This window comes from Dermochelys coriacea, chromosome 4 (assembly GCF_009764565.3).
Source record: "Dermochelys coriacea isolate rDerCor1 chromosome 4, rDerCor1.pri.v4, whole genome shotgun sequence".
Classification (NCBI taxonomy): domain Eukaryota; kingdom Metazoa; phylum Chordata; order Testudines; family Dermochelyidae; genus Dermochelys; species Dermochelys coriacea.
In genome coordinates this window covers 35,793,137-35,815,569 of record NC_050071.1, presented here as the reverse complement: position 1 = coordinate 35,815,569, position 22,433 = coordinate 35,793,137, and the positions used below count along the sequence as shown (strand labels likewise).

General features: G+C 43.1%; 1 protein-coding gene across 16 annotated transcripts in view; it reads right to left on the bottom strand.

Moving 5' to 3' along the window:
* The window catches only part of ALPK1 (alpha kinase 1), an 80,064-nt gene that overhangs the window by 32,192 nt on the left and 25,439 nt on the right, over positions 1-22,433 (bottom strand). For 5 of the 16 annotated variants that reach the window (XM_043513532.1, XM_038400586.2, XM_043513526.1 and 2 more), the window contains 4 exons: positions 21,213-21,333; positions 17,758-17,893; positions 6,181-6,360; positions 890-1,044 (listed from right to left, as the gene is read on the bottom strand). In XM_043513532.1, coding sequence (XP_043369467.1) covers positions 890-1,044; positions 6,181-6,301 — 276 coding nt within the window. In that variant the 5' untranslated portion in view covers positions 6,302-6,360; positions 17,758-17,893; positions 21,213-21,333. Of the gene's footprint in view, positions 1-889; positions 1,045-6,180; positions 6,361-17,744; positions 17,894-20,990; positions 21,123-21,212; positions 21,357-22,433 lie in introns of those variants that run through there. The other 11 variants (XM_038400584.2, XM_038400593.2, XM_038400602.2 and 8 more) reach the window with 8 other exon arrangements.

The following is a 22,433-nucleotide window of genomic DNA, read 5'->3' as shown; positions in this document are numbered from 1 at the left end:
TAGATGTTCAGGCTCCGGCTGTAGCCCAAGCTCTGGGTCCCTCCCACGTCGGAGGGTCCTAGAGCCCGGGCTCCGAACATCTATGCTGCAATTAATCAGCTCCTTAGCCAGAGTCCCATGAGCCTGAGTCAGCTAGCACGGGCCAGCCATCGGTTTTTAATTACAGCATATACATACCCTCTGATGCCCACCTCCTGCATTGTCCACTGGGACTCATTACTCCACTATGTGCTGTGCTCTGAGTTAGGCCATTTCCCCCCACTACCAGGCATAGCAAGAGAGTCTCTTTACAATAAACATAAAGGCTCTCATTGGGTTGCCCGCTGGGAAAAGGAGTGAACCTCATCTTAGATCTCAAGTTCAAGTCTGAGTGCCAGCTAGCCCACAGCCCAGAAATATAACAGTAGGGCCTGATTTTGCTCACAGTGATATCAATGGAAGAACTATTAATTTCAATGGGTGCAGGACGGGGCTCCCAGTTTCTGAACAGCAGTACTATCCTTTATCCTTCCACCTTTCGTTATGTCTACCCTATCTGTAGATTAGGTACGCCATGGAGAGTGATGAAACAAAGCCACTGTCTCCAGGATACGGATACATTAAAATCACAACAGGAATGATTCTAAGCTGTTCAAACTAGTCAGAACCTCGTCTCATCTGGGGAATTCAGCGAGGGAAGCGATGGAGTCCCATACCTAGTCTGTGTGTGTGATTGGCCCTTTTCCGATAGCTGCTTCCTCTAATCAGTTCATTAACAAAATCATTGTCTGCTAAATTACAGTGAGGAATGGCGTCATCTGTGTAACAGTAAATGTAGTGGACTAGGGCACTATACATTCAAGAATTGCATTTGTAGATTTTAAAGGAACAGGTGTGTTGAACTTCATACCAGTAATTCATGCAGCCTTACACTGATCATATCTTGCAGGTTTGTTTTGTCTTCTGGGCCTATGGCTTGTTTGTATTGCCACTTCTCTGGCACGAAGGGCCACTTCATTTCCTTTGCCTCTTCAATAAGGGTCCTTAGATCATCAGGGAGCGAAGCTGAAAAGGTCAAAGTGCAGGTAAGGAAATTGCAGACGATTCAGCCTCTAGTGTTATGATGTAGCATCTAACCTGCAAAAAGCATTCCCTTGCCTGCACCTCTTCTCAGTCACTACAAGCTGTTGGTTTTTGTCACAAGAGTAATAATGAGAGGGGTGCATCTCATCAGTTGCTCTGCTATGCCCTGCAGGTAAATTGGGGCTGCCAGCCATTAAAAAGGTTTTTAGCAGGAAGTAAACACTTTGGTGGCTGTCTATGCGTGAAGAACTAGAGAAAGGAACGTAGGAAACATTTTCGCCAAAGTGAGAACAGGGTTTTTGGCTGAGTGAATTAATCCAACAGCATGGTAAACCTATCCCCTTTGCTAAAGACTGTATTAGAAATCTGCTAATGACTAAAAAGGACTAAGATAATTAGAAGGCTGGGAAAGTTTGTTAAATAATTCTTCAGTGTCCACATTTGCCACAAAGGTCATTGGCCATGAATTATTCAACCTGCAGCAGTAGAAATAATTGTGGATCAACCCCTGCGCGCGCACACACACATTCCCAATGCCACCGTGAAAGGAGTAATAAAACTCAGTTATGTAGGAAAATAAAGAAGAAATTATTCAGTCCATTTGAATGGCTGAAGTATGGCACAGGGAATTAATTCTCTACAAATGCCCTGTATTTACCAGCTGAAACTGCATCATCCATACAGAAAATCCATGGACCAAATCTTCTATGCAGTAGGGTAGTTCCTTTGTAGTCCATGGAGCTACATTGATTACACTAGCTGAGGATCTGGCAACATGTGTCTGTACTGTTATGCTTCATTTTCAGTTTATTTTAGAAGTAATAATACTCCATAAGATATAGACTAGAATTTTCAGAAGTGTTCTGCATAGATTAACCCTGCTCCTGCTGGAGCCAATGGACCACTGACTTCAATGGAAGCAGAATTAGGCCAATTTTACACTTTTGAATTCCACATTAGCAGTGCCTTACATCTGAGGATCTCTAAGTCCTATTTAAAATGGGTATTGTACAGATGGGAAAACTGAAGCACAGTGAGGTTAAAGGTCTGATTTTCTGAGGTGAAAAGCACCCAACACTACCATTGACTTCAAGTGGTATGTTGCATGCTCAGCCCCTCAGTGATTTGCCAAAGGTCACACAGTGAGTCAGGGCAGAGTTAGGAATAGAATAGACTAGGCATGAATCCAGGTCTCATGACTCTCAGACCTCTATGCTAACTACCAGAACTTGATGATTCCCAGTGCTAATAAAAGTGGATTAACCAGGGATTATTGACCAGCTGGGGTTAATTGCAATCATCAGCTATGTATCTAGCCCTAGCTAGTCATTGATCTCCAGGAAAAATCCTGTTCTGAGATCATCATTGCTTAATGACATAATGAGCTAAATGTATTTCTACAAAATCATATCTTAGAGATAATAAATTAAAACCTACATTTCTTATCCTTATTAAAGTCAATTTACTGATAGTAAGATCTATTGGGCTGTAGAATAGTTTTCCTTGGAAAATGATGAAAGCCCTGACATTCAGGGCCAAATTTTCAAAAGTTGCCTTTAAAATTATGCCCAAATTCTTGCACATATTATCTCACTCAAGGTGACATTGCACTGCAGTTATATGTTGCTACCACCCCACAAGCAGCCAGGATTCCCCAGTGTTCTGAAGCACTGTCTGGGCATTGACTGTATTATTCCCACTGCTGCACAGTATGGCAGAGAGTGAAGGCATGGAAATCTGGCTCAATGGAATGGACAGAGGGGATTACAGCTATGTAGCATGCTCACCTCTTCCCAGTGCCAACAGCAACTCTATGATTACAAATGTGGTGACACATAAATAGGACTGAGGGAAACTTGGCTGACCACAAAGAGGACAGAACTAAGATCCTGCCTTTTCAGGTACAGTAGCCTGAATAAACGAAGAGGAACTTTCCCCTGGCCGCCTCCCCCGTGGAGCATGGTGGAGCCTGTTTGGAGACACTGAGTCCCAGAAGGCGTCACTCGGATACGCTACTGGGCTGTCCCATGTGGCTGACAAATCCAGCAGAGGAGCTTTATATCTCCCAGCTTCCCCTTCAGCCCAGAGCAGCAACAGCAGCGGAAGAAGAAAGAGATCAGGCAGGCAGGCAAGCAATATCTGCAGAGATGCCAGAGTCACCTTTTCTGCCAGAGTGGGGACTTCTTTGACTCAGACATTTGTAGTTAATGGATTTAACAGTTGCTGATATTGACTTGCTGCACCCCACTGCTTGCAACTTCCGAATGCTGCCAATCTTCCCCCTCCCCAATAAAAAAAAAAAAGCACACTGAATTAAATAATACCGACATATAGAGGGACAGTAACAGCATCAGGCATTACAAAACTAGTAAGTAATGTGATTTGAGACACTCATAGGCAGGCTCTCTAAGAGCATAACTGTATTACTGTTACCCTTAACCTGCTATTGTTTGTTTGCATTAAACATTTTATTTTAATTAGGCCCCGATCCTGCAGGGGGACTCTGTTCCCATTTGGATACAATAAAAAACAAAAGGATAGAATATGGCCTAATTCTTTCCTATTATCTTAACCAAATGTCCTTGATGCTGTGTTAGTTAAAGAATTTAGGATAAAATTTTCAAAAGCACCTAAGTCACTTGGGAACTTTAGTCTCATTTTCTAAAGTGACATGAGCACTTAGGCCAAGATCCTCAAAGGTATTTAGGTGCCTTACTCCCACTGAAATCAATGGGCGTTTTCAATGGGAGTAAGATGCCTAAGTTCCTTTGAGAATCTGGGCCTTACGAACCTAAATCTCACTGAAAGTCAATGAGTCTTAGATTGTCTTTGGGAGCAGGTCTTCTTAAGCATTTGTAATGTGCCTAGTAGAATGGGGCACCAAACCTTACTGGAGCCTCTGGATGTGACTGCAATAAATACAATTATTGTATTGTGTTGTGCATTGTATCATCATCTATGGAACCATAAAATATTGCAGTGGCAACTATAAATAACGTTGTACTCTTCAGCCAGAATCCAAGCACCACTGATTTTATGGCCTGGCTGTGTCATCTCTGTAAGCAATGTAAATTCACTGCTAATTAGGAGGGCTGAAGAAGGAGATGAAACTACACTGAAGCTGATTTGAAGGATTTATGAACAAAACAAAAAACCTTAAATAAGGTATGGTGAGGATTCTTTTTTTCCCCCCATATGTGTGTGCGTTTGGTTTTCAGTTCCTGTGTTTGGTCTGAAAACCAGTTTGACAAAGGCAACGTCTGTGGGAGGGGAGAGAAGAAAAACCCTCAGCATTTGTGTTCAGAGAATCCCCTTGGCTCAAACTGCTGCCATAAGTGACCCTGTACTAATGCCATTCTGTTGGAAGCACATGTGGGCTTGATGAATCAGTTATATCACAATCTGATTGTTACTGCTGTTTAAAAGCCACCTGCCATAGGAAAGGGGATCTGCAGTCTGAGATCATCCAGTCAACCTGCAGTCTGTGCCCTCCAGTGGAATACACACAGAGACAGCAATTATGATTAGGTATTAATATTATTATCACTGCCCCATTGCAAGTGGATTTTCTTCTTTTAGCCAGCCCATGGCAGCCGTTCCTAAGAAAAGCCTGAGCCTCACTTCAGTCTCTGATCACTCACTTCCTGGAGCAGTTTACCTGAAGGGCCATGTCTAATTTAGTAACTATAAGGGCACTGATTTACCTTATCTGGAACTAAACTGGATTATTTCTCATGCTTTGTGGCATTTAATAGGAGAAAAGAAGAAGAGAAGGATGGAGAAGAAAGCGCTACCTGATTAGGAGTTCAAAAGCCCATTTTAAAGAGTGATAAAGCTTAAAGGAATTTGTGATGAGAAAACAAAGTACCCTTTGTAGAAAAAGAAATCTTCCCGTATCTATAACGGAAACCTATCCACTACCCTCAAACACAACCATGCTCAGGAACTAGCTGAGGTGCTTGATAGCCAGCTGACCTCCCAGTAAGAGCATGGGTTTGAAAATCTGTTCCAAGCAGACTAGAATATAAAATGGGTCAAGAATGGACTAAATAATATTATGATTGAATCACTCATGCAAAGTGGGGAGAATGCACTGAATGCATATACCACCAACTACAGACAAGTGAATTAGTTGGCGAGAGGCACATGCACTCTCCAATTTAAAAAAAAATGGTTTTGGTGCTTTTTAAAAAAATCTCAGATTCAACTATTAATATTTTCCTTTGTATTCATTGCATGAGTAATTTTTCTGTGTGGCAAAACAGTATAGGCATATTCTCCACCTGGTAGCAGAAAGAATGACACTTAGAAAACAAATTCAGTAATGAAAACTCAAAAGATTTCTTCAAGTGAAAAATAAAAGCTACGATGGTGTAAGGTTGGGTAGCCCCTTGGAAAGCTTATTACAAGAGAATAGAACTAACCGTAACATTCTGCAGGTTGTCATGTCTAATGCAAATTTAAATTTCACTGGAATTGAAATAATTCAAACACACCAAACCATCACACAATGCTGAAATAAATGCTAGCTTCTCCATAGGACAGGCAATGTAAAACTCTTCCATCCTAGCACTCATTTTGTATGTATTTATTCCAAATATTAAATGGCAGAGGTTATTTTTTCAGTATGGATATTGCAAGTGTTTTTTCTTAGAACACCACTTGTAGAGGTATTGCATGTTTTACAAGAAAGAGATTCAAATGGTGAGATATTTTTTAAGAGGAGAAACTGTTAAATACATAAGCAACAGATAAATTCCTCGTGAAAGGAAAGTAAATAAGTGCCAGCATTCAGAAGTTGCATCTTTTTTTTAATAATTGAAATTTATGTGCATCAGCAAACTTTTGGGCATTGTTCTTCCCAAACTAAACTGCTCCTTATAGGCTCATGTTTACTGAAGCCTAAAATTGGAACTGACAGCAATTCACTGCAACAAAGTGGGCTTCTTTCCCTGCCTGCCTGTAACCCACATCCCATTCATGCCCTAGAAATCCAGTCAGCTCCTGACACTGATCTTCTGCGAGAAGAAAAATAGGACAGGGATGGGGATGTGTCACTGTGGCAAAGAAGTTCACAATGTGCTGGCTTGTTTCTGGGGCCTCTCGTTGGGACCTCACCTTTGCACTGCTGGTATTCTCTCTTGTCTTCCTCTGATGCATCAGACAGCTTGGGTGAGAGCACATCCAGTGCTTGCTTGCACTCCTGAAGCAGCGTAGCCACTACTTTTTGATTATTCATGATGCCTGCTCCCACTCTGCTGCGAATCGGGCGTCCCTGGGTGAGCAGTGATCAATTACCTAAGAGAAGACACAAATTCTAAATGAAAAGGATCCCTTCAAGGCTGAGGTACCTGGTGAACAAAAGAGAGGGAAGATGATTAACTAAAGCATCATCAATTATCTGCGAGACTCAAGCAGGGAGAGATAATAGGGGAAATACATGACAGCCCTGGAAGACTTTATTAGAGGAGTGTGTGAAATAACTGCAGGGTCTCTGTGACAAACTGTGCAAGGCAAACATCTCCGAGGTACCAGAGAGCAGAGAGAAAGGGCTTGCTTTTCAATGGAGCCGTAAAATCACAAGCAGTGAAGTGACTAGCCAGGGTGCACTGAATCCCTTTTCACTTAGGAGACTCACGCAGTCAAGTGCTTTTAGTTTGAACTGAATTGTAACCTTTTAAACACAGAATTACAGTGAAGCGCCACATTTTCAAACACTTGCTGGGTGACATGGCATATGCTTAGTGGAGCCCATAGGGAATAGTTAGGCTGTATAATTTTTACTCATGGGCATCGTAGTATGCAGCTCTCGCCTAAGCATCCTCCCCCCAACTTCCCTAATCAACAACACACGCTGCTAATCCCCCAATACAATATTCTCTCTAAATAATATCTTGAAAGGAATCTGTCCCAGCATTCAAGATTTCAGAATCTATATCTAGAGATACTAGTGTTTGATTCAATGGCTCTCAAACACAGTGTGACGTAGACAAACTATACACAAAAAATCTAGCCTGAAATTACAGAAAACTATGGAATTAATTCAGCTACAACAGCCACCTTAGAACATAGAGGGGGAAGAGGACTTTTTTTATATTATGGGTGGGGCTGGTAACACTGCCTATTATTAGGATTGCCTGACACTTCCTGTTATTAGATCCTGTTTTCAGTTGCTTACAACTTTGTCGAACGTAAACCATTTTGGCTGAAATTTTCCATGTTGGGAGTCTGCTTCAGACTGGACTTTTTAGAAAAATTTCAGCTAAAATGGTTTGGCCATTTCCAAGAATCATATTAGAGAAAGATGCATTGTTTTGCCCCTTTTAAATTTTGGTGTCCTTCACTTTGAGAACTTCTAGTGTCCCCCCATTTTGGAGCAGGGACTTGAAGTTTGGCATTGGGTGGCCTTTGTGTCAGGGATGAGTCTTTTGATGACCCTGTGAAAATATTCCAAACTTTGGCCAAGTTATAAGCCTTTGAAAAATTGAAGTTGACCGCCTGCTCAGAAGACACTTGATTTTAGCACTGAAATTCCCCAAAGATTCCAATTGCACCAGGCATGCTCCAATTCAGGACTGAGCAGGGCTTTCCCTGCATTGCATCTCAGAGCTGCTGCAGGCTAGGCTGAGTCCAGGTTCAGGTCAGGGTCCCGAAACTGAGAACAGAAGCCTGTCAATGACCCCGCTGTTAGGCCCAAGCAGTTTGGAGGACAAAGCTGCTTGATTCGAATGCAGAGGGGACAAGAGCTGGACCTGCAAGGGGAATGAGGGATAGATTGGCAAAAGGAACCTGGGTAACTGAGACAAAGAGCTGGGGGGCAAACACTGAGATTGGACAAGGAGCCTGGGAAGGAAAATTGAGACTGGAAAACACGGGAAAGGGGCAACTGGAGGCCAGACTGGGGGGAGACAGACAGATTGGATGAGCTAGAAGGAAAGGAACTGGGACTTGCTGGTCAGTGAGACTCGGTTAAAAAGATGGGCTGACTGGGAATGGCTGGATATGGAGAAGGGTAGAGACAGGGATAGGAAGTCCAAAGTGATGTTGCCTGATCTATTAATTGTATGTTGATTACATTACTAATTTAGTTTCCCTAATTAGCACTCTGAAGTTTGGTAGGTTCTTGTATCAAGATTAGGCGCAGTATTATCAGAACTACTGTTACAACCATGTACATCCTAATGTAACATGCTCACTCTGGTTTATAACAGTTTTATTAATACAGTTAGCAAATTCACAAACACTCCAACCCAGCAAAGCATGCAGAAATTAGATAAAATGCATGGACCATCCATATATTTATCCCCATCCCTTGCAAAACAATCTTAAGTGTTAGTTATCTTCTTCCTCGCCATCACGAGTGGTCATCATCCTGGTATCTCCCAAGAGCTACGTCACTCCCTCTTAAAGCACATAGGCTGGGGTACAACTTTCATAATGCGTTATGGTGATACCATAGTCAGCAGGGGCTTCAGCCCCTTTTCCTTATTTGTAGCTCTTCATGGTGCTATGATGGGGTACCTTTCTCCTAAAGGTTATTAATCCTTTCCCCACATGCTTATTAGCAAATATGTCAATTAGTTTTCCATGGCATTCTTGTGATCAGGTATTTGCTGATGTTCCTAACTAAAAATATCCTAAAAAAAATTCCCATCTTGTGATTACCTATCAGCAGTTTAGTTATTACAGCATTCTATCTTGTGATATCTTGTGATCTATGGTTGCTCTTGGTTAGCTACTTATGCCAAGGATTTGGGGGCCTTATGCCTTAATTAGTTTGGCTATGCTACTGTTTTACAAGCCTTGAGGCTTTGTAGGCTCATTGCATTACTCCCTTCATTTACACCCAGGCTTCCCCTAGCACATACCTATACCTATAGGCTACAGTGATAGACCTAGGACTTTCTGGGCAAGTAGACTGGGACTGGTATTAAAACCCTGAGGAGTGGAGACTGGAAGTGGCTAGGTGAGGAGAATGGGATTGGGACAAGGAGCAAGGGGTGAGGAAGAGAAAGGATTAGGGCAGGGCCACATTGGAAAGGATGGGGCAGAAATGATCACATTTTAGGGGGGCACAGCAGAAAAGTCTGTGCCCACTGGAGAACTCTGCCCTACAGAGCCTGGAATGGAACCCAAGATCTCCGAGTCTCCCCATTCCTCAGTGGTCAGCAAATATCTGTGAAACCCTGGCAAACTCTCTCATCCTGCGCCAGTGCTGGTCCACATACAGGATGACAACCTGCTACCTCTAGCAGAGGTCAGTGTGGTGGCTCTAAAGGTTCCAGTTCTGCCGATGACCCGTGTGGGTGTCAATATCATACCACCTGATGGAATTTCTGGGTTTTTTTTTTTCCAGTTTGGAAATTACACACAATAACCTATGTGTGTAATAAACAATTACACATTATTAAGGTTGCAAAGTCGAGCACTCAAAAGTCAGGAAATGCCAGAATAAAGTTATCTGTGCAACCTTTTATCTGCATTTGTTGCAGAAGCTGGAAGATGAGTAGTGAATGAGGCAAGGGATTACAGGAAGGGAAAGCATGGTCTCATGGTGAAGGCACTTAAATTCTGCAAAGAACAAGTACATGCCTTTAAATCACTCCTATGTTACTCAGGGTTTCATTGATTTATGAAGCATGTTCTTTTTGCAGTTACAGTTCAGGACAGAAACAGGTGGTAAATTCTCAGTTTTAAGTCCTATACCTCTGGAACAGTCTCCTGTCACCAGTCTTCTTTATGTTAACGGGAGTTTTGTTCACTTCACATGAACCCACTGGAAGGAATTATGACTTCAATACATTCGTTGTAACAGTTAATGCTTGAAAGCGAGTCAGTGGAGGATGGGATGCTCACAAATTTGGTGGCTGTCTCTGAACAGAGATGTTTTTTTCACAGCAAGCCTATAGAAGATTGAATCATAGAATCATAGAATATCAGGGTTGGAAGGGACCCCAGAAGGTCATCTAGTCCAACCCCCTGCTCAAAGCAGGACCAAGTCCCAGTTAAATCATCCCAGCCAGGGCTTTGTCAAGCCTGACCTTAAAAACCTCTAAGGAAGGAGATTCTACCACCTCCCTAGGTAACGCATTCCAGTGTTTCACCACCCTCTTAGTGAAAAAGTTTTTCCTAATATTCAATCTAAACCTCCCCCATTGCAACTTGAGACCATTACTCCTCGTTCTGTCATCTGCTACCATTGAGAACAGTCTAGAGCCATCCTCTTTGAAACCCCCTTTCAGGTAGTTGAAAGCAGCTATCAAATCCCCCCTCATTCTTCTCTTCTGCAGACTAAACAATCCCAGCTCCCTCAGCCTCTCCTCATAAGTCATGTGCTCTAGACCCCTAATCATTTTTGTTGCCCTTCGTTGTACTCTTTCCAATTTATCCACATCCTTCCTGTAGTGTGGGGCCCAAAACTGGACACAGTACTCCAGATGAGGCCTCACCAGTGTCGAATAGAGGGGAACGATCACGTCCCTCGATCTGCTCGCTATGCCCCTACTTATACAACCCAAAATGCCATTGGCCTTCTTGGCAACAAGGGCACACTGCTGACTCATATCCAGCTTCTCGTCCACTGTCACCCCTAGGTCCTTTTCCGCAGAACTGCTGCCGAGCCATTCGGTCCCTAGTCTGTAGCGGTGCATTGGATTCTTCCATCCTAAGTGCAGGACCCTGCATTTATCCTTATTGAACCTCATTAGATTTCTTTTGGCCCAATCCTCCAATTTGTCTAGGTCCTTCTGTATCCTATCCCTCCCCTCCAGCGTATCTACCACTCCTCCCAGTTTAGTATCATCCGCAAATTTGCTGAGAGTGCAATCCACACCATCCTCCAGATCATTTATGAAGATATTGAACAAAACGGGCCCCAGGACCGACCCCTGGGGCACTCCACTTGACACCGGCTGCCAACTAGACATGGAGCCATTGATCACTACCCGTTGAGCCCGACAATCTAGCCAGCTTTCTACCCACCTTATAGTGCATTCATCCAGCCCATACTTCCTTAACTTGCTGACAAGAATGCTGTGGGAGACCGTGTCAAAAGCTTTGCTAAAGTCAAGAAACAATACATCCACTGCTTTCCCTTCATCCACAGAACCAGTAATCTCATCATAAAAGGCGATTAGATTAGTCAGGCATGACCTTCCCTTGGTGAATCCATGCTGACTGTTCCTGATCACTTTCCTCTCCTCTAAGTGCTTCAGGATTGATTCTTTGAGGACCTGCTCCATGATTTTTCCAGGGACTGAGGTGAGGCTGACCGGCCTGTAGTTCCCAGGATCCTCCTTCTTCCCTTTTTTAAAGATGGGCACTACATTAGCCTTTTTCCAGTCATCCGGGACTTCCCCCGTTCGCCACGAGTTTTCAAAGATAATGGCCAAGGGCTCTGCAATCACAGCCGCCAATTCCCTCAGCACTCTCGGATGCAATTCGTCCGGCCCCATGGACTTGTGCACGTCCAGCTTTTCTAAATAGTCCCTAACCACCTCTATCTCTACAGAGGGCTGGCCATCTCTTCCCCATTTTGTGTTGCCCAGCACAGCAGTCTGGGAGCTGACCTTGTTAGTGAAAACAGAGGCAAAAAAAGCATTGAGTACATTAGCTTTTTCCACATCCTCTGTCACTAGCTTGCCTCCCTCATTCAGTAAGGGGCCCACACCTTCCTTGGCTTTCTTCTTGTTGCCAACATACCTGAAGAAACCCTTCTTGTTACTCTTGACATCTCTTGCTAGCTGCAGCTCCAGGTGCGATTTGGCCCTCCTGATATCTTTCCTACATGCCCGAGCAATATTTTTATACTCTTCCCTGGTCATATGTCCAACCTTCCACTTCTTGTAAGCTTCTTTTTTATGTTTAAGATCCGCTAGGATTTCACCATTAAGCCAAGCTGGTCGCCTGCCATATTTACTATTCTTTCGACTCATCGGGATGGTTTGTCCCTGTAACCTCAACAGGGATTCCTTGAAATACAGCCAGCTCTCCTGGACTCCCTTCCCTTTCATGTTAGTCCCCCAGGGGATCCTGGCCATCTGTTCCCTGAGGGAGTCAAAGTCTGCTTTCCTGAAGTCCAGGGTCCGTATCCTGCTGCTTACCTTTCTTCCCTGCGTCAGGATCCTGAACTCAACCAACTCATGGTCACTGCCTCCCAGATTCCCATCCACTTTTGCTTCCCCCACTAATTCTACCCAGTTTGTGAGCAGCAGGTCAAGAAAAGCGCTCCCCCTAGTTGGCTCCCCTAGCACTTGCACCAGGAAATTGTCCCCTACGCTTTCCAAAAACTTCCTGGATTGTCTATGCACCGCTGTATTGCTCTCCCAGCAGATATCAGGAAAATTAAAGTCACCCATGAGAATCAGGGCATGCGATCTAGTAGCTTCCGTGAGTTGCCGGAAGAAAGCCTCATCCACCTCATCCCCCTGGTCCGGTGGTCTATAGCAGACTCCCACCATGACATCACTCTTGTTGCACACACTTCTAAACTTAATCCAGAGACACTCAGGTTTTTCCACAGTTTCGTACCGGAGCTCTGAGCAGTCATACTGCTCCCTTACATACAGTGCTACTCCCCCCACCTTTTCTGCCCTGCCTGTCCTTCCTGAACAGTTTATAACCATCCATGACTGTACTCCAGTCATGTGAGTTATCCCACCAAGTCTCTGTTATTCCAATCACGTCATAATTCCTTGACATCACCAGGACCTCCAGTTCTCCCTGCTTGTTTCCAAGGCTTTGTGCATTTGTATATAAGCACTTGAGATAACCTGTTGATCGCCCCTCATTCCCAGTATGAGGCAGGAGCCCTCCCCTCACAGACCTTCCTGCCTGTGCTTCCTCCCGGTATCCCGCTTTCCCACTTACCTCAGGGCTTTGGTCTCCTTCCCCCGGTGAACCTAGTTTAAAGCCCTCCTCACTAGGTTAGCCAGCCTGCTGGCAAAGATGTTCTTCCCTCTCTTCGTAAGATGGAGCCCGTCTCTGCCCAGCACTCCTCCTTCATGGAACACCATCCCATGGTCAAAGAATCCAAAGCCTTCTCTCCGACACCACCTGCGTAGCCATTCGTTGACCTCCACGATTCGACGGTCCCTACCCAGGCCTTTTCCTTCCACGGGGAGGATGGACGAGAACACCACTTGCGCCTCCAACTCCTTTATCCTTCTTCCCAGAGCGACGTAGTCCGCAGTGATCCGCTCAAGGTCATTCTTGGCAGTATCATTGGTGCCCACGTGGAGAAGCAGGAAGGGGTAGCGATCCGAGGGCTTGATGAGTCTCGGCAGTCTCTCCGTCACATCACGAATCTTAGCCCCTGGCAAGCAGCAGACTTCTCGGTTTTCCCGGTCAGGGCGGCAGATAGATGACTCAGTCCCCCGGAGGAGAGAGTCCCCGACCACCACCACCCGCCTTCTCCTCTTGGGAGTGGTGGTCGTGGAACCCCCAACCTCAGGACATCGCATCTCATGCCTCCCAACCAGCGGAGTCTCCTTCCGCTTTCTCCCCCCAGACATATCATCTGGTCCACTCTCCGCATTGGTACCTGTGGAGAGAACATGAAAGCGGTTAGTTACCTGTGTCTGTGTTACTGGAACCCGGACATTCCGCTTACCTCTTCTGGAGGTCACATGTTGCCAAGCTTCTTCACTGGCCTCTTGGCTCCTCTGTGCAACCTGCTCTATATCTTTAGAGCTTTGTACCCCTAGAAGGCTATCCTGAGTTTGGTCCAGAAAATCCTCAGTCTCTCGTATACAACGCAGGGTCGTTACCTGTTGCTCCAGACCTTCAATCTTCTCTTCCAATATGGAGACCAGCTTGCACTTTGTACAGACAAAGTCGCTTCTGTCCTGTGGAAGAAAGACAAACATGGCACATCCAGTGCAGGTCACAACAGCTGAACCCCCCCCTTCCATATCACCTACCTACTATGAGCTTCCTCAGAGACGTTGGCCAGATGTAAGCCTCACTGGGCTCACTCCAGGCGAACTCCCAGGCAAACTCCTGCTGTGAGCTGCTCTGCTGTCCCCGCTGCTCCGCTGCTCCGCTGCCGCTCAGCTGGTTCGCGAGGCTCTGGCTATTTTTAAACAGCCAGGCTTCCCTGACGCAAACACACAGACACCCGAATGCCCGCCCCCTGCAGGCTAGCAGCCAATCAGACACTCACTCAGGCTCCCTCCCAGCAAACACACGCTCGGATACTTCCTCAGCAAGCAAACACACACACTCGGATACTTACCAGTATTGCCCCACTCCACCAGTGCTGTCTTCTCTCTAGTGTTCATCAGTGATGGTAGCAATCGAAATAGGCCTGAGCCAGTTCCCTGCATTCTTCCAAGCATGCAGAACAGTCAGCAGAGCTCCACTGCCAGCAGAAGATAGGGAAATGGCAAGGAACTACTTTCTGGTTATGTGGTCTCTTTAGCTCCCCAGGCAGAGGGACTTTGGGGACAATGAAAGAGGGAGCTATAATGCTCCCTAACACTGTGGGCCCTCTAGGGTCTGCATCACCCCACAACACAAGGCAACACATAAATGACACAATTTAGCTTGGAGGCCTGGTCTTCACTACAAAACATTATAGTGAAGACTCCAATTAACTTATAGAATACTGACCACAACAGTGAATCCAGCATAGATAAGGCACAAACCCTGTTCAGCATCATGTCAGCTAGTCATGTTTAAACCCTAATTTAGCCATTGATAACTTAAAAACACACAACAATTATCCTGAGGTTAAAACCTACCTTTTCTTCTTCGCCCCCCCCTCCAAAAAATTTCAAATCTAAATAACAAGTGAAATCATAGGCCAAACTGATTTGTCAAGATCACTGGAAAAGGCTCATCACAACTTCGCTTCACAGAGATCCCTTTTCCTAAGCATCTTTTGTACAAGGATAAGTAGTGAGAACTTCAGTTTGCTAAACCTGGTAGCATTGCTGGAAAAGTACATCCTTATAGTTTCAAAGCACTCTCCGCCTTGTCACATTAGGGCTAAAGAAATTGATACAGTTACAGGCTACCTGTCAATCAAAGAAAAAAAAAAAGAAGCTCTCAACTCAAGCTACTATAAAACACCACAGCTACATTTACCATTAGGGACACTGACATCCAATTGATTTATCTGACTAAACAATCCTGTTTGTGAAAGGGTGCATGTGACAGTCCCATGAGTACATCTCCGGTTAAGACGAATCATCCCTGCCATATGGCCCTAGTTCCATTCCTGCATGTAAATAGATTTCTTAAAAAAAACAACAAAAAAACAACAACCACCTTGCTTTTCTGGGAGCACTTTATTACCATACATACATGTATTAGTTTACACAAACTTTCTCTCTCTTTTCCTTCTTTTCCATACATATATTCTGTAGCGAGAGAGAGAGACACCCCACCAACTCTGGAAATAGCGTGCATTAGCAGCTGGTTGGAGAAGAAATGTTTTGGGCCACATCATCCCAACTTCATCAGATAAATGCTCACAGAAAAAAAAATCTCTGCTAAAAATGCACTAGAGCAAGAAAGAACAGGGAGCTGGCCTTAAACACAGTGCTCAAGGAACAGGGGAATCAAAGGGAGCTTTGCAAACATGGTCTGACTTGTGTTGCATACATTGCAGCTGGACCTGGGAATCTGGCCCATTATTCTTTCAGTAAGACTTGAGAAACGTGTATATAGGTTTCCCCAGCTCACTCTGTGATTTTCAGTAGTTTTGAGGATATTTTTGTTTAATTACCACAAAATCCTACCCCAAATATACAAGAAAACACTTTTTCCCCTTGGAATTCAATCAGCTCTTCCAGACTGTCCACTTCCAAGTTGCCCCCAAGGTGAATGATGGGTTAAAAAAAAAATCAAACTCCATACTTAGCCACTTCAGAAATAGTTTCCCATAAAAGATCTATGCCTCAATAGTAACTGCAGAGTATAGTCAGGAAGAATAAGTTTTCTTTGAGTTATTGAGCACCACAGTGTAGAATTTGATCTATAAGTCCTAAAACGTTTATTGGAAAACAATTTGGCTAATCAAAGTACACTCTTCAGTTATTAGTGGGCAACAGGTAGTCTGTTCCCAGGATAATGAAAATCAATCCATTTTTCTTCACATTTCCCACTTGCTGCTCTGCAACAATACTAACTATAGCATCAGGATATTTTTCATCTGGTAAACTATCAGCCTGCAAACCCACATCTCTCCGAGTAAGTATGTTTTATGTTACTGCAGGCCATTGGGAACAAGGATGGAAACGCTGACATTTTAGATCCTACCCAGTTTGGGCTGACCATCCTACAACAAACCGTTCTCCCATGCCATGTTGGACTATCGCTGAGATATTGATACAGTGACCTGGTACAGTCTTTGCTGACTTGGCCTTTGTAGATTTTTTCCCCCTTTATTCCTCCTCTGTCCCATGCAAAATATAGTCAGTGTAGATTGTTAGCCAATAATCTGGGCCCGTCATACCATGCCAGCAAGAAGGAGCGACACAGTAGCTAGAAAGAAAGACAAGAAAGAAAAATCCCACCACCCACTATGATTTTCTTTGGTGGATGCCACCGCAAAGTGAGTCTACATGCTGTACAATAATGAAACATTTGTATGATTTGTTGGTATATCATGAGCTTCCATGTGTTGGTGAATGACAGAAGAGCCTCCAGGGTGAAAGCAGCCATGTGTTCATTCTGGTGCTCTCTTTTGCCATTTCTTACATAGCTTAATAAAAAAAAATACCAATAATATTAGAGTGCTAAATACCTCTTCACCTCCAATAAAAAGGGACTCCTAGCTTGCATGTTATGTATACAACACCCTAAAGTCCAGTACATGACCAAACGTTATCATGAGCAGATGGAAGGGGACTTAGGGCACCAGAGCGGAACAACTGAGAGACTTTAATAGGATTATGAATGTACATTTCACTGGTGTACTACTTTTCAATTGCATTTATTAATTTTTATAAACATAGGCCTCTTTCCTGGCCTGGTCCTGCACCACCTTGAAGTCAGTTGCAAAGTTTCCTTTGGCTTCAACATTTCAGTATCCGTCCCTATATCAGGTTCCCAAGAGTTAGAACAGCAGTTCTATAACTATGGTTCCCAGACTGCTGAGAAAGCTGGCTCCTCCTCCAAGATCCTGGAAACAGCTGAACACAAAAAGGAGGAGCCAGCACTATAGCCTCCTCCATCGCTACCTAGGAGGAGGAGAAACAGAAGCCAGTCCCAGAGGCTGGAGTCATCAGGTGGACTGGAGAGGTCAATTATGAGCAGGAGCAACATCTGGGAACAGATTTAAGAGTCTCCAACAAGAATGCCCAGGAGAGAAGCTACCAAGTGGCTCAGCAGCACTTTCAGGGGAGCAAGATGCAGGGAGGAAAGGGAATCAGAATGCTGGGCTCACACTGGCAAGAAAACAGAGAAGAAAGTGACTAGGCAGAAAAGCAATGTGGCCAAGGAGCAGAGGAAAAGGGAATCAGGGGGTTGCACAACATGTGCCGAAGAAAAGAAGATCTGACAGCAGGGAAACATGCAAGAGGAGAAGACGATCAGGCCCCAGGGAAAGCTGTGGGTAGGAGAATAAAGAATATGGAGAAGGAGATGAATTGAAGAGCAAAAGAAGACAGTATAATTAATTTTTTCCCAAGGAGGACAAAACCTTTATTGTATTAAAAACACCAGAAGATACCTACCAGTAGTACTTACACAAATGCTGCAGTTGCCACACAATAGGAGTGAGAGTAGGAGGCTGGGGGGGCCCAGTAGGAGATGATCTCTTTAGTAAGGTGTGGACTGCACGGTGAAAAAGTTTCAGAATCTCTGAGCTAGATCACCACAAGATCTGCCAAAAGAAAGGAATTTTAAATTATATTGTGGTTAGGAGGAAATTTGGGACTTCGCCTAACTAGACTGCAATCAGTTTTGAAGCCATTTTTGAAAAGCAATCAACAGACACTCCAAAAACAGAGCAAACATAATAATAATTTGAGAAGCTGTGAACAATGTTTAGGAAATGTTCACGGTGTTACTGTCCTGAAATCCCAATTACAGCTTCTCAGCCTTTTTTCTCTGAAAATATATTATCCTAATTTTGATCTTATTGAGGCCATGCTATAATTCCAGGGAGACCAATGGAGGGGATGCAAAGACCCGATGATTTCCATGTGGAGGCTGCATTTATGGATTAATCCCAACAGGGAGCAACTAAACCTCATCCCAGGGGCATTTCAGTTTGGACTCAGCACAGTCAATTGAGAAATTGGGTAGTTATTTATGACTGGGACTGTTTTGACTTTCAAATAAACATTTTAATTATTTTAAGTGCTACACTGAAACTCAGAAATCAAACACTGTTTTAATTTTTGTGTCAGCAGTGCCTCCTTCTCCTCCCTCACGCCCTTCCTTACTGATGGAAAATTCAAGCTGGGTTTAAATTCCAGAATGTACATGATACTCAGCTTCATGTCAATCACATCAGAGAGCATTTCCCCAAAGCAAAATCCTGCTGAGACACATTGCCAAGAGCGGGAAGAGATGCCTTTTCTACACCAAGCAGACTTAGGGCCTGATTCTAGGAGTAACTCCAGTGAAGTCAGCGGGGCTGCATCAGTCTAAAACTGATATACATGAAAGGCCCACCCTCAATGTTCATCTAGATCCAGTTAAATCAATGTACTCAACTTCTCTAAAAATCAGGCCCTCTATGACTGTCTCAGACACCCTGACACATCTCACTGTAGCAAAACATTCTCATCTTTCTTCCCTGTATGTTCATGATTTGGTGATATTTTTTCTCAACTGCTTGAAGAACTTTTTAAAAAATCTGATCCTTTATTTTTATATGACAACAGTTATTTTTAATATATTTGCATTAAACTTAAATGTAAATTCCATTTAGTAGAATGCAACCTTTTAACTTTTCTCTCCCTTCTAATTCAACAAGGTAGAAAGATTCTTCCCTTCCTTAACACATTCACTCGTGCCAATGCCACGTGCAGTTTGGCAATTCTGATGCATGTTGAGCTAAGAAACATGTTTGTGATGCCAGTAGAAATCATTTCTCTTGTTCTAACCAAATAATTAACTGAATATATAAAACTGCCCATTGTGAAGATTACATATGACAACAGATGATAAGCCAGATCCTCAGCTGGTATAACTTGGCATAGCTGCCTGTGGCTTCATTGTGGTCAATGGAGCTGCACTGATTTACACCAGCTGAGGATCTGGCTCCAAGTCTCTTTATTAAATAGGAGCAGTAGTGAAATCATGACCCTCTGGAGCTACTATAAAACTACTCTAGCTGCATACCTTCATGTAATTGATTATATTATAGTTTCACTCCAAATGTGTGCATCGCTATATTTTTGTCCCACTGATTTCTATATGGAGACTAAAAAAATGCCGAAGAGTGCTGCTACAATAGGCGTCTCAGATATTTGTTCATATAAGTGCAAAGTTTTCGAAGTCATGTACAGATTGTGCTTTAGCACTTGGAGGTAGACGCTTACGAAGAGCACTGTGAATCTGTGTCTTTACATGTGCTGCATATTTTATCCATTAAATCTAAAGAGCCTCATCCAGTCCCCTTTAGAAGTAAGTAGCAAAACTCCCATTGACTTTCATCAGGAGCAGGATTGGGCCCCACACCTGTGAAATTTAGAAGTCTAGATGTTGTGGTTTTATTTCCACAGCAGTCTGTTTTTCTTTCCAGATCCAAATAGTCAGGATCACATTTATATGCACTATCTGTCTTCCAGTTCCTATTTAGAAGCCAATTTAACAATAATATGAGGTTATTAAAAAAAAAGTAGAAGAAAATGCATACTACTAGTTCTGTGCATTTATGCAATGGTCACAGAACATTTTGGGGCCAAATCCCTAGTTCATGTAAATGGTGTTACTCCATTAATTTCAATGGAGATATGCCGATTTACAGCAGCTGAGGATTTGGTCTCATGTCCTAGAATTTTTCTTCATGTGGCAAAAGCAACACGCTAGCAACCAAAAGACTTTAAAAAAATATCACCAGCGAGCATTTCAGCTGATCAGTATTACTATCACCCCAGCAGCAGGCAAATTCAGTTTCTGAATATTCCGACAATCACTTGTGTTTCACTAGAGTATTATTTTGTTCTGGTGCATGGAAGCTTTGCTTTGTCAGAGATAATGAAAGAGACATGGCAAAGCTATTTGCTAGGGGCTTTTTATTTTTTTACTTCTCTGGTTTAAAGATTAGATGTTTTCTTTTTGTAAAGCTGGGTATACCAACTGGCATTGGCTGTATTAAAATAAGGAAGAACCTCAATCAAAAAAGCCTCTCCAAAGGCAAGCTTTCTTGTTAATATGCACAAACATGAAAGGCTTTCTTTTCATCCTATACAACTACAGTGTGTGTAAATTGCAGGGGGCTCATTGGCATAAATCTCGGCTGTGACCTCTGAGGTAAACTGGATTTACATTACTTTCTGACAAGAATTAAATGAAGGCCTTGTGGATATACGAACAGCCTTCTAGACTGCAACAGATGGGCATGAATGTGCTCCCTAGGCAAACTATCAGTGACATCTGTGTCCTCCAAATTCTGGTGGTCTCAGCCAATTAACAGGCAAAAAGGGGGGGGGGGGCCTCTCTCTGCACAGCCACCCCTAGTCAAAACTGAAGCAGAAGTGCTTGTGTTTAGAAATGGGATCAGGAACAGCCCACAGCAGTGAGGGAATTGTTATTAGGCTCTACAGAGATAAGCATTACAGAAAAAGCTAATGTGGATAGGTTAGATATTATTAAAACAGAACAAATTCTGCCCCCCAGTTAAACCAGTGTAAACCCAGAGTAATGTCATTACTGAGATAGATTTGCTCTGGTGTAATGGAAAGCAGAATTTGGTCTTATAAGCAGAGATGGGCCCAAAACAAAACACTTCATCTAACCCCACTTACCCATGCTTTGGGAAAGCTTAAATCCAGGTCTGGAGCCAAACTTGATGGCTGCTTCCTATATCTGTAGTGGGGTGAATCAGAAACTGGATCCAAACATCCCTAATTCAGAACTGGACTTTTCAGCATGGCCTCACCTTTATTTGTAAGCCATATAGACCCTTGAGAAAAAGAGCTCAGGTGAGTAATGTAGTAAAGATTGGAGATAGAATCCCTGTTACCTACCTTGGCCATTATTGAAAAACAGTGCTTTGGGGATGGATTGTAAATACATCCACTGGACATTTAAGGATCCTTCATATGGTTCTTCAGAGAACTTCAGATTTTTTTCAGTGTGGTACAGATACTGAGTAGAACACCAAGAATGTTCTTTATTAATAAAACAAAAAAAAATCTCAAGTGATTTATTTCAAAACTGTTTTAGCTTTTAAGGAAATAAAGTCTTTAAGGGAAATGATCTATTCAAAATGAAGCATTTGAGATTATTCTTTTGAATTTTAGGGGAACATCCATGAAATTTAAAAACAATAGACATTTACATAAAACTTTGATCCTGATGATGAGTGCAAGAGACTGGACTAATGACCTCTTGCGGTCCCTTCCAGTTCTACGATTCTATTTGAGAAAACCAGACACCACCACACTAATAAGCACTTAGGAAAGAAAACTTCATCTAACAGGTGAAGTTTCACATTGCACTTTATTTTAAACCCCCACCTATCTTAAAAATGCTAACTCTCAAGAGAAATGTTTAATGAGGATACGTTCTGGAGAACAATGAAATTAAATTTTTTACTGAATAACTTTTTTTTTTTTAAGACCTAAAACAATCATCCTCAATTCTCCATGTCTATGGAAGACTTGTCCTTCTTGCAGTTGCATGTAAAATATTCCCTTTTCAGTTAATTGACCCATAGCTATATCCACAAAACAAGATACACAAGGGAAGAAGGGACTGACTCAGAAGTACTGAGAACCACAACTTTCACTGAATTAAATGGGAGATGCTTAACTTTAAGCATGTGCTTAAGTATTTTCCTCAATAGCAGTTCCTTCCTGAATTTGGCCATATATGCACAATTTCACTATGGTATAAAGACACTTCACAACTTGCACACATTTCTTTCATTCTTTTACATAGCCATTTGCATTGTCCATAGCAGCCGAAAAAGGCTGCCTGCAAGAATATTTGCATGAGCAGCATTATTCTGGAGAACATAAAATTGTCACCTTGATCTGTAAACCGAAAATGTAGAGCAATTGGTCACTTTATGTACTAGGGGATGTAAAGGAGAGGGGAATTCTGGGGCAGAAACTGATCCCTAAACTGTTCAAACTTTGTTTACTTATTAACCAGAAATGTTAAAACAAACAAGCAAGCAAACCCAACCTGAGTCGTTTTCAAAGGGCTCTGCTGCTCCTGTTGAACTATCCTGTGTGTCTCAG